Source organism: Hippoglossus stenolepis, chromosome 16 (genome assembly GCF_022539355.2).
Source record: "Hippoglossus stenolepis isolate QCI-W04-F060 chromosome 16, HSTE1.2, whole genome shotgun sequence".
In the NCBI taxonomy this organism is placed as follows: Eukaryota; Metazoa; Chordata; class Actinopteri; order Pleuronectiformes; family Pleuronectidae; genus Hippoglossus; species Hippoglossus stenolepis.
Window position 1 is genome coordinate 106,736 of NC_061498.1, and position 12,857 is coordinate 119,592.

The window sequence follows — 12,857 nt, forward strand, 5'->3', positions numbered from 1 at the left end:
GACTCTATGGACACAGACTCATTCTGAGGATACACACTGACTGAGGACACACACATACTGACTCTGAGGACACACACTGACTCTGAGGACACACATACTGATTCTGAGGACACACACTGACTCTGAGGACACACACACTGACTCTGAGGACACACACACACTGACTCTGAGGACACACTGTCTCACTGTCTCTGAGGACACACTGTGGTGGAAGCCTTTGACATCACTACTCAATAAAAAAACTAAAATATAAAACATAAAAACCTATTTTCAGGAACCTGACTGAGTGATTTGGTGTTCTGGTGACAGGATGAGTCTGGAGAGATTGAGATGTACTGGGTGAGTTAGAGGCTGAGATCCACTGAACCAACCAGACATTGATTTAAACTTCCCTTATCTGTCCCTTTAAGGAGAGTGTGTAAATCTGGAAACTATTTGTCCCCTAAATAAATATTTATTTCACAGGATGAAGCTACTTAAAGGATCAAAGTATTAAAGTATGTGAGGTTCTCCTCCGCTAACACTCCCAGTACATCAGTATCAGTAAGTGAAGCAGATGCAGTCTGTGGTACTGGGAGCACTTTACGGGTCAGGCTGGTTCTGTTGGGCTCCAGCAGCTGACGGAGGTTCATCATTCCCTCTGATCACAATCTAATTCCCTTCAGGCATAATTAGTTATATTATTATTAGTAGTAGTACTATGGTATTATTATTCATAAAGAAGGTCTTATTTATTATAAATACATTTCATTATTACTATTTGTTAAGGAGCTCCTGAGCACCCATAAGATGATATGTTTTATCTATCTAAAGATACATATAGTATAATATTATTATTTATAAATAAAGCCTTTGTCATTGTATTATTTACTCATTAACAACACGAGACAGACCACCAGGGGGCGCAGCCTCTTCGGCTCTTTTCGTTGATGGTCGTTTTTCCTCCCCGGCCTTCAACCATCTTCGGCATTGTTCGGCTGAGTTCGGCCGCTAACGGTCGGTGTGTTCAAATGTTCGGCTGCAGCTCGTCCTGCAGACACCGTGAAGGAGGAGAAGAAAAGAACCGACGACAGGAAGCGACAGACGGAGTCTCCCGGCGGAATGACGGTGCTGCAGGAACCGGTCCAGGTAAAACTGCAGCTTCGGCCCGTTGTCATCAGCCCAGAGCCGAGGATTGATCCTCTCCGTCCCGGCCTCAGCGGCGGCTCCAGTCCGCGGTGTGAGAGCTTCCCCCGCCGCAGGCCTGAGGTCGGTGCCGGGGACACCGAGCGGGTGATCGGTGTAGAAACAACGAGGTCGGGTCCGTTCACACCTCAACAAGAAAGCTAGTTCGTTAGCTAATGTCAGTTTGATTACCGTCCACACCGGTCCCACCAGACTCCTTCTAAAAAACATCCAAAGTGAGGTTCGCTAAGGTGTCGCTTTAAAACGGAAGAGGGCAGAACGGCGGTTTGGACCCGGGCTGAGCTGCTCGGTGCCGCTCGTCACTTCGGCTCGGATCAAATCACTAAATGATCCTTAAACGAGAAGATAATTCAACCGTAAGTTCACATGCTGCTGTTGTTGTGCTGGCGCAGGTCAACACGCGTCATTAGCGCTAAGTTACTAAAGTTTGCGATGCAGCGTAACGACTTCGTGTTTGCCGAGTTGATTATGAGTCGATATCGATTGTTTATTGGTCTGATAATAACTTATTGTTTCTCTGATAAGACGTAGACAACGAAACCGATACATTTCTAATGGAGTCTTGTATCAGTAACATTGCTAAGGCTAACATGCTAACAGTGGAGTTGTGTTAGCCGGCTAACTGTGTGTGTGGGGCTCAGCTGAGCGGCTGTTGAGTTCACTAGTGAACACAAACAGCTTGTTGACTTTTATTTTAAAGTTCCAGTCGCCACAGACAGGTTAAAGTTAACCAACAGCTAGTTAGCTTCTTGTTGCTAACGATAGCGAACGTCTGCCAGCTGCCGGTTAACGTGATCATTAGCCATCAGCTGATTGGCTGCCACGTTAACCAGAGTGAACCAGATGGTTAGTTTTCGTCGCTGCTATGGTTGTGACGTCATGACTAGAAATAGCGTCAACACACTGAAGTAAACAGTGTGATTCAGTGACGTCATTCACCAGATTATCTAAACATAAACTTTAAACACTGTAGAGTAACCAGGCTGATCACTGACCAGCTGTTAACTCAGGTTCAACCTCAGGTTTAAGTAATCTGGTAAACACCATGGTAACTGACACTGCTCCTCTAACATGAGAGCATCAGTCAGGACTAGTTACTATCGATACCGCTGCCATAAAATTTCACGATTCTCGAAACCACGGTGAAAATCAAAACCATAAATCCCAAGTTCTTCACCATGCACTCCTTTTATTATAATATTTTAACATATAAAAAAGAGTGAAATGTTGAAAAATTATGAGATTTCAGTTGTCAGGTATAATGATTGCAAGAAAACTGAAGATGACGCAACGTACTAACACACAAACACACACCTATGTACTTGAGTGCAAGGCACACAAGCTGGCAATCACATTTATTTAGTTATATGGATGGTGTCGTGTCATGAATCGTATCGTTCTGGTCACTTTAACCCTGATTTCCTGGCTGTGCGTGTCACGTCTTCTAATAACTTCTGATTAGTGTTTATTGTTCACGTGTAAAGTGAGCGCAGGTCAGCGGGGATGGGAGGACATGCGGCAGGGTACAAGGCTACAAGACATCTAATGTGCGTCTGCCCTGATCTTGGTGCAGCAGCGGCGAGCACCTGACGTTTTTAGAATTTTGGCAGAGACTTAATACAGAAATATTTGTTCTCCTGACATCCCGAGTCAAGACTAGTTAATGATGGTTAATGTGTCTCTGTTCAGGCTGCTGTGTGGCAGGCTTTGAACCACTACGCCTACCTGGATGCTGTTTTCCTTGCGGAGAGACTTTACGCTGAAGGTAACGTCTGTCTGTCTGTCTGTCTGTCTGTCTGTCTGTCTGCCTTTCTGTCTGTCAGTCTACCTGTTGACCTGTGTGTCTCTCCACCTGTCTGTCTGCCAGTGAGGTCAGAGGAGGCCCTCTACCTGTTGGCAACATGTTATTACCGCTCGGGGAAACCCTACAAGGCGTACCGGTTGCTGAAGGCACACAGCTGCTCCACACCGCAGGTTCGATTCCTTTTGGCAAAATGCTGCGTGGAACTGAGCAAGTAAGAACGCACACACACAAACACACACACAGTGACACAGACACATAAGCTGCTATCAGATATGTACTGAACTCTGGAGGTCCTCTGCAGTTTCTCTGGAGGACATGTATTTGTGAACGCAAATGTCCGAGTGAGAGCCTTCAGATTTTCTTTGGACTTTCTCTGTCTGACCCCCTGGTATAAACACTGTAGAAGTTGATGTGTGAACACAGCAGGAGATCCAGGATTCACTGCGTGGGAGTGAGCGGGGGTTGATGACAAACACGTGACAAATGCTAAAAAAGAAATGCATATATGAGGATGAGAAAGTGGTGAATGTGGAAGACAGAGAAAGACATACGAAGGTGTTAAGAGAGTTTGTGGTGATAAGAGAATCTCCTGCTGCTTCATGTGTGAAATACAAACTGTGGAGAAAGTCCGGACCCAGTTCTCCAGAGTTCCTCCAGAGGTCATGTCTGAAAACGGCTACACTCACACACAGTGACATGTCACATGGTGAATAAAACCAATTGAGTCTATCGGTGAATTTATTACAGAACTAAGACATGTCATTAGCAACATCTACATGGAATTTGAAATCACCTACTTTAATGACTATCTATGCTAAGTACTTGCTCAGATAAAAAGTCAGACACAGTTTCTATAGGTTATTGTGAGGGTGACTGCTCTAATAGATGTGCAGACTGAAGCTCTGCCTCCTGGTCTCAACTTAGGTCTGTCATTGGTCTAATAGGCTCTGTCAAATCTCTAGATGTGAGAGCCGCTCCATTCAAAGTGGAATGAATTCCATCTATCCTAATATGACCAGGCTCATAGAAAACAATGTTTGTTATTGGCGAAAAGTTCTGAGTCCTACTGTGAAAATTAACCTCATCAGATAATTTACCATCATGTTAAAGTTGTGAAGGGCGTGGTCGTTTCATCTTAATTACAGTCCCACCATCTGGTCAAATAGTTCTGACACAAAAGGTCCCACCTTATGATTATGGCCACCTGTCTCTCTACCCGTCTGTCTCTCAGGCTCGCTGAAGGTGAGCAGGTTTTGATCGGTGGCGTGCTGAACAAACAGAAGAGTCAAGATGACATCATCACAGAATTTGGAGACTCCGCCTCCTTCACGCTATCGTTGCTGGGACATATTTACTGGTAAACTAACCTGTTAACATCCTTTAACTGGTTAATGATGTCAGACCTGTTGACCGCTGACCTCTTTCTCTCTCTCTCTCTGACCTGTCACTCTCTATGAGCAGTAAGACAGATCGTGTTGCCAAAGGTGCAGAGTGTTTCCAGAGAAGTTCAACTCTTAATCCGTTCCTCTGGTCGCCTTTCCAGAACCTCTGTCACCTAGGTAACTCACTCACACACTCGCACCCACACAATCCACCTCTACTGTTGATAATATGCTTACATATTACACTTAAGAAGGCTGGTTTTAATAAAATTCACATTTACTTAAAGTAAAATTATTTTAGATGGTAACAGGTATTTGCATAATTATGAATCCCCTTTGGTGACATTTGGGGGAAACAATATTGCGTGACAACGATATACTAACGCGTGGTAACAACTAAGGCCCTGTCCCAAATTCACCACTTAGCCCTCCCCCTTCATTTTGTGCGTGGCTGTAAAGGGGTAGTGTTGTTCCATTTCTCTATGTGATGTAGGGGTAGTGGCCATCTAGCCCTTCAAACACCCCTTCAACCATAGTGTATTTAGGACCCCCCTTAAAAATGAAAGGGTAGGGCGGAGACTCTCGGATGCTTTACAAACGGACGAAGCGAGTCAAGATGGCGACCACTTTGGGTAAAATCCTCACAGATGTAAGTATAAAAGTAACCATGAAAAATTGTTTGAATCCATCGGAATATCTTAGTTTAATTTTTTAGGGAATCGCTGTGACAAGCGTTTTCCGAAAATCACAATTCACGCCGTCAAAGTAAACATATTAGTCTGAGTGAGAGTAACGAGTAACCTTTGTTACTTCCGTATATGAAGTTTGAGAAAAACTACCAGCTAAGGGAACTTCATATCTAGGGTAAGGGCCAAGGGAGAGGGACTGGGCATTAATAAGTCGTGGCCACGAGATATGAGGCTGTTCTTACAATCCAGACCTGGCGAACTGAACTAAAGAAGCCTCTTGAGGGATGAAAATGATGGGGCCTATTTAATGAGGTTCACACTGTGGTGGAAATGTTTGACATTACTAGTTGTATGAACCTATATAACTCCTCAATTCATTTGTCATTGCTGCTCCCTTTATTTATAATAATAAGGTCTTGACCTTCTTTGTAAAATGCTTTGAGATAATGTATATTATGATTTGCGCTATACATACATGCATGCATATAAATTAAATTCAATTGAATTTATTTCTATCAGCTAACATTTTCTTATGTATAAATACTTTAAACATTGACACACCTTTCCATTATGTTAAAAGCAGTTTATTTTAATCCGTGTTGTAAATATTGTAATTTTAGAGAATGTAATCTATATTAATATTTTCCACATTAATGATGTATGATGCCTATTTGACCCACCCGAACCCAACCGCTATTGATTGTTTTCAGGAGAGAAACCAGATCCAGATCAGGTCTTCAGGTTGTCCTCACTACAGATCTCTTCTATAGCCCCACCCCCTCCATCTGTTAGTCCCGCCCAGAACCCGTCCCACCGCCTAGACACCGCCCTAATGGAGACGCCACAGGACACACTGGTACACAATACAAACACACCTCAGTATTTATGTAATCAGATTACTGTGGACTAGTATACACATTACAATTGCAGTATGGTAATCAGATTAAATAATCTGTAAGTAATAAGATTATGATTTAGGACCTTTTAAGATGTTTATTTTGTGAATTTGATTCAGTCTCAGCAGAAATTCCTGCTTTAATAAAGACAGGTAATGTCATGTATGTTACATTCATGAGGATCACATGACCATGAAATATGACTTGTATTAATACCTAATATCCCATGTTTTTTCAGGAGTTGAATCGTTTGAACCTAGAATCTTCTAATGGAAAGCTGACATCTGATATGTCAGTTTCTTACATTGACTCCTCCCTTATCTCCCCGGAAACTGGCTCCCTACTGGGTAACACTGTTTCTATGGCATCAGCTGGCTCCTTATTGGCTAAACAGAACAAACCCAAGAGTGGGAGGAGTTTACTGGGGGGACCTGCTGCACTCAGCCCGCTGACGCCCAGGTGAGTGATACACCTGCACAGAGGTGTTCACACCTCCATCATGCATTAACCATATGTAACTGTGTGTGTGTGTGTGTGTGTGTGTGTGTGTGTGTGTGTGTGTGTGTGTGTGTGTGTGTGTGTGTGTGTGTGTGTGTGTGTGTGTGTGTGTGTGTGTGAGATAGTTTTGGAATCCTTCCCCTGGATCCCAGCCCAGGAGACCCCACATATCTACAAAGCTATTCAGCTACCATGGAAACACAAACTACAGGTCCCAACAAGAAGGTACGAACACATCATGTAACGTAACATGCTACGTATAACAGCCACAGGTGTTCACCGGTTCATGTGTGGAGGCCACTCCCCTCACCAACGTCACATCAGTCATGTGTTTGAACAGGAAACACTCTGAACCTCCACGATAAAAGTTTTGTGGGTTGTTCTTTTCCTGTCATTTACTGTATGAAGATTAATGTCATGTGACAATAGAAAAGGGTCAATGTCTTAACGACAACACATGTGACATTTGTACAACTTTTGATGTGTTTTATTCCACGTGGAGATAAGTAAACATGTAACAGATGAGGAGAGGCCAACACCCGAACATCTGGAGGCCAATGCCCAGAGACACGCGTGTTCACCTGTCTGTCTCTGTTGACACGTCTTTCTCTCTCTCTCAGTCTGTCTCCCGGATCAGTCAGTCAAAGTCTGTCTTCAGTCAGAGTGGCAACAGCAGAGACGTTCTTCCCATTCCCTTCAACCAATCCCAGACCTCCGCACCACACACCAGGTAACTATTATGACGAATCACAGAGCTTTCCCCCCCTCTGCTCCAATCAGAAAACGACAAGATAGACAGGCAGGCAAAGAGACCGACAGGTGATATTCATTAAGGTGTCTTTGAAGACACATCTGTCTCTGTGTTGTCTGTATGTCATTAACTCTTCAGGTGCTCAGTCCCAGTATGTCTGACGACCTGTCTGTCTGTCAGTGGCTCTCCTCAGGTGCTCAGTCCCAGTATGTCTGGTCCTCCAAATGTTCAACCCAGGAGAAGCTCAAGACTCTTCACCAGTGCCAGCTCCACTGCCAAGGTACCAAACTACACCACTGGGTGGGGCAACACTATTTATGTAGTACTTTTACTGCCATTCTAACACTGTTTGTTTCTCTACAGGAGAACAGTAAGAAGTTAAAGATGAAGTTTCCAACAAAAATTCCAAACAGAAAAACTAAATGTAAATCAACCAAGACGTCAAACAGCAGCAACCTGAACGAGAGTCTGGACATCCTGAGACTGGATCCTGGTCTGAGTCTACCTGACACCAAGATCCAGCACCAAAGAGCTGCTGCAGGTAACATACACACACGTAGGTGTGTGTGTGTGTGTGTGTGTGTGTGTGTGTGTGTGTGTGTGTGTGTGTGTGTGTGTGTGTGTGTGTGTGTGTGTGAGGGGGAGGGGGGGCGCCCCCACTCATTCTGCTACACAGTGAGATACGAGGCGCGTTCACGTGAAGCAGCCGGTCAGTGACTTTGTTGAAGAACAGTAGAAACAAACAGTGAAAACAGAGTTTCCTCTATGATCCACCGCTGCTCAATGATCAGAAGCCCTGACATTTATATCACTCGAAACAAGGTCATTAACATCGTGTTTTAAGCATTAATGTCCGTTGATATCTTCCGACGAGGTGCGTTCAGGGACCATCGTAAATGCTAACGTAAATTTAGAGGAAATTTCAAAATATAGAGATGTATGTATCGCGATATAGCCTAAAAATATTGCGATATTTGTTTTAGGCTATATTCCCTCAAGTTCTGGGACTATCATACAGAAGCACAATTGTTTATCTAATCAAATGTAGAGCTGCACCTATCAATGAATCTAAAAAATATTTTGTATTACTCTTAATATAATGAATTTATCATTTATATTTATTTATTTATTAATCTTCTCTTAAATAGAAACAAATCTGACAGAAAACAAAGTATGCACTGCAAGGCATTATTCCACCAAAAAAAATAGCCGGTCTGAACTGCGAATCAGCCTTTTACCCATATCTCTCCAAAATATAATTTGTGGAAGAGCTTGTTCCATTCAAGTAAAAGGAATATATCAATCTACATTATGCTGTGCAACAACAAAATAAATGAAAACCCCAAAAAATGTCACTAACTTTCTGGAGGAATATCAAAACAGTGTGTAAATTCAAGTTTAGCAGTCTATTAAAAAATAATCTTGAAGTAGCCTAGAAGTTTTATCAATGTCTGTATAAGTCAAAAACTAAATTAAGACCTTAATGTTAGGGTTAGCCCTAACCCAAATTAAATAAATGTAGTTTGAGTATCCCCTTTCCTTTTTCTTAATATATAACTACATTACACATATAAACAATCTCAACAAATAATAACAACTAAACAGCTTTAACTTTTCTCTTTGTTCCAACTTTCTCTTGTTCAAAGAAGTAAACTGTACCGGTTCATCAAAATCTAACAACAGGCGGCGGTGCGGCCACTTCTTTCTGTTATTAACTAACCCTAACCCTTGCAATTCTCTATGCAGGATGCATATGCATCACAGCTGATGACCTTAGTGACCCCTGCTGTCTCACCTGTAGAACTTAACCTCCATCTTCAGGGTAAATCTGGCCCTGAACTAAAGCCCGAGCCTGGTTTCTGGTCTGAACGTCTACAGTCTGAACAGGAAGTTGTTAATGATGTTTGTCGTCTGTGCTGCACTCAGACAGCGTCATGGCGTTGCTACGGGAACTGGGGCGCGGTTACCAGGCGCTGTGCTCCTACAACTGCAAAGAAGCCATCAACATCCTGACGTCCCTCCCCCCCCAGCACTACAACACCGGCTGGGTCCTCACCCACATCGGCAGGGCTTACTTTGAGCTGGCTGAGTACACACAGGTAACATGTCACCTGACAAACGCACACAGGTAACATGTCACCTGACACGCACACAGGTAACAGGTTGTCATGGCGTTGTGTGTCCGCAGGCGGAGCGTGTGTTTAGCGAGGTTCGCAGGATCGAGTCGTTCAGAGTCGAGGGGATGGAGATTTATTCAACGACTCTGTGGCACCTGCAGAAAGACGTTGCTCTGTCTGCGCTTTCCAAAGACCTGACGGACATGGACAAGAACTGTCCTGAGGTCAGAGGTCCCCTGTTTCTGTGGTTCCTGTCTGTCTGATCACCTGTCTGTCTCTCTGCTTCCTATCTGCTTGATCACCTGTCTGTCTCTGTGGTTCTTCTGGTCTCCTGTCTGTCTGCAGGCCTGGTGTGTTGCAGGAAACTGCTTCAGCCTGCAGCGGGAACATGACATCGCCATAAAGTTCTTCCAGAGAGCGATCCAGGTGAGTTTCTGTTATAATAGTTACCATGGTTAGCGAGGTCAGGGGCTGACTCTTTGTTGTGTGAGAGAGCGGGAGACAGGTGATCGCATGCCTTTCACTCTCAGATCACCCGTGTCTACCTTTTAAACCTTTCTTTTTCTGTACCTGTCTGTGTCTCAGGTTGACCCAGGCTTTGCGTATGCTTACACTCTGTTGGGTCATGAGTTTGTTTTGACCGAGGAGTTGGACCGAGCACTCGCCTGCTTCCGAAATGCCATCAGAGTCAACAACCGACACTACAACGCATGGTACAGTAGCCGTGGTAACGGTCAGGGATCAAACGAGTTTGAATAGTTTGTTTTAGAGTCGGTGTGACAGTTTGTGTGTCTTTGTGTGTGTAGGTACGGTCTCGGGATGATTTACTACAAACAGGAGAAGTTCAATTTGGCAGAAATCCATTTCAAGAAAGCTTTGAGCATCAACCCTCAGAGCTCCGTGCTGCTCTGCCACATCGGAGTTGTACGTTAGCATTGTTACCCTCTGCCATTGATAACACCTGCTCTGTTAGCATGTTTAGCATCCTCCAGTCAGAACAATGACTGTGTGTGTTTGTGTGTAGGTGCAGCATGCGTTGAAGAAGTCTGATGCAGCTTTAGAAACTCTGAATCGAGCGATCGGGATTGATCCCAAAAACCCGCTCTGCAAATTCCACAGAGCATCGATATTGTTCGCCAATGACAAGTACAAGGTAATCAATACGATCTGACCTGTCTGTCGATCTGACCTGTCTCTCGACCTGTGTGTCTCTCTGACCTGTCTGTCTCTCTCTGCAGGCGGCTCTTCAGGAGTTGGAGGAGTTGAAGCAGATTGTTCCTAAAGAGTCTCTGGTTTACTTCCTCATAGGAAAGGTAACAAACAGCTGCTCTTTTCCGACCTGTGACCTAGACGACTGAATGTTTTAACTGTTCCAGTCGTTTCACATTTTCTCATGTTCACTTGAGTTTTAAAATACACAACAACCATTGATTACATACACAATACTACTCACCTGTCTGTCTCTAAGCTGTCTGTCTCTCAGGTGTATAAGAAGCTGGGACACACTCACCTGTCTGTCTCTAACTTGTCTGTCTCTCAGGTGTATAAGAAGCTGGGACACACTCACCTGTCTGTCTCTAACTTGTCTGTCTCTCAGGTGTATAAGAAGCTGGGACACACTCACCTGTCTGTCTCTAAGTTGTCTGTCTCTCAGGTGTATAAGAAGCTGGGACACACTCACCTGTCTGTCTCTAAGCTGTCTGTCTCTCAGGTGTATAAGAAGCTGGGACACACTCACCTGTCTGTCTCTAACTTGTCTGTCTCTCAGGTGTATAAGAAGCTGGGACACACTCACCTGTCTGTCTCTAACTTGTCTGTCTCTCAGGTGTATAAGAAGCTGGGACACACTCACCTGTCTGTCTCTAACTTGTCTGTCTCTCAGGTGTATAAGAAGCTGGGACACACTCACCTGTCTGTCTCTAACTTGTCTGTCTCTCAGGTGTATAAGAAGCTGGGACACACTCACCTGTCTGTCTCTAACTTGTCTGTCTCTCAGGTGTATAAGAAGCTGGGACACACTCACCTGTCTGTCTCTAACTTGTCTGTCTCTCAGGTGTATAAGAAGCTGGGACACACTCACCTGTCTGTCTCTAACTTGTCTGTCTCTCAGGTGTATAAGAAGCTGGGACACACCCACCTGGCTCTCATGAACTTCAGCTGGGCGATGGATCTGGATCCTAAAGGAGCAAATAACCAGATCAAAGAAGCCATTGATAAAAGATACCTGCCCGAGGACGAAGGTGATAACAATGATTACTGATCGATTTATTCATTCAGTTTATTCTTGGTACTACAACTGAATAATCATCCCTCTCAACCTGTCTGTTGCTCTGTACCTGTCTCACCTGTTAGCAGCGGAGGTGGACGACAGTCAGGACAGCAGCATCATGACGGACGCTGACGACACGCAGCTCCACACGGCTGAGAGTGATGATGTCCTTTAGCCACGCCCCCTCATGTGAACACGCCTCCTGCTAGAGCCAAGCCCTGTCCCCTTCTCCGATTGGCTGGAGGACTGCTGTTGCTAGGCGACATTCTGACAGGCAGTTCTTCTGTTTAGCTCCACCCCCTGTGCTGCCCCTGCCCTTGATTGGCTGAGACAGACTGCTGCGTCCTTGAAGCCCCGCCCTCTTCCTCATGTGTCATCAACTGGTTCTGTGACATCACAGCTGTTTTTTATGTTCTTTTTATCATTATGAAAATAAATCAATAAAAACATGTAAACCCCGCCCATGTCTATTTCCTGTTTACCAGCAGCTCTGCTCTCAAAATTCAGTTCTGATGAACTTCTTTTCTTGTGGACAAACAGACCCTGTACAGGTGGATGACTTCCTGTTCAACTTCTTGTTGCAGCTTCACAGTAAAAGACTTAAACCTGTAGTCTGTTGTGTAAACAGCTCACTCCCCATAGAGGCGATCAAGCTGGTGTCACATGATTCAACTCTCCTGAACCTGAGATCCTGATCTCCTTTCCTAACCACTAATACATGAACTCATAGAATACGTCACAGGATGAAAGAAAGATGAAGGAGAAGCTGTTAGGAGTTAGAACCACAGAGCGGAGGAAATCTGCCTCCATCTGACATATTAATATTTAGTTGTGATGATGAAATTCTTCATGTTTGTTGGTGACAGAGAAGAAATCAGACGATCATGTGATGATTCACATCTGGATCATGAGAATAAAACAGCTGTTCTATTTTTTTTCTATTTAAGTGGTTGTGTCACTTTAATGTTGCTGCCGCAAAGAATTGTGGGACGGCAATTCAAACAGCACTTATTATGACAACTGCTGAAATACTTCAGGTGATTTCACTCAGGAATTCAAATGTACAATTCGAAGTGGCAGAGTCGACTCACACTCGCATGCTTTGCCAGACATTTAAAAATGTGGGTTGATCACAGTCCATTAACACAAAAATCTGCGGTGAAACTCTTTCTGGCTACTTCAGTTAATATTTTTAAACGAATAATGCTTCAAAAGTGTTTGTGTTGCGAGCACATAACTGCTCTGAAGTGTTCTTTGTTTACTCCA

The 12,857-nt window shown here is 44.0% G+C and overlaps 1 protein-coding gene across 7 annotated transcripts; it reads left to right on the forward strand.

The window, feature by feature from the left end:
• Positions 1–914: 914 nt before the first annotated feature.
• Positions 915–12,050, forward strand: cdc27 (cell division cycle 27). 7 transcript variants are annotated; one of them, XM_035181234.2, is made up of 20 exons: positions 915–1,128; positions 2,875–2,950; positions 3,053–3,200; positions 4,221–4,346; positions 4,451–4,548; positions 5,771–5,916; positions 6,195–6,415; positions 6,580–6,679; positions 7,075–7,184; positions 7,344–7,485; positions 7,569–7,746; positions 9,132–9,304; positions 9,394–9,546; positions 9,668–9,748; positions 9,908–10,035; positions 10,129–10,246; positions 10,347–10,475; positions 10,561–10,635; positions 11,433–11,562; positions 11,675–12,050. In XM_035181234.2, exons 1-20 carry the CDS (start codon positions 1,102–1,104, stop codon positions 11,764–11,766), a joined length of 2,451 nt encoding a protein of 816 aa, XP_035037125.1. In that variant the 5' UTR covers positions 915–1,101; the 3' UTR covers positions 11,767–12,050. The 7 variants fall into 7 exon arrangements, with proteins under 7 accessions (XP_035037125.1, XP_035037130.1, XP_035037128.1 ...); XM_035181239.2 differs by having other exon boundaries at positions 916–1,128; positions 7,386–7,485; positions 11,678–12,050; XM_035181237.2 differs by having other exon boundaries at positions 917–1,128; positions 7,386–7,485.
• The last annotated feature ends 807 nt before the right edge of the window (positions 12,051–12,857 follow it).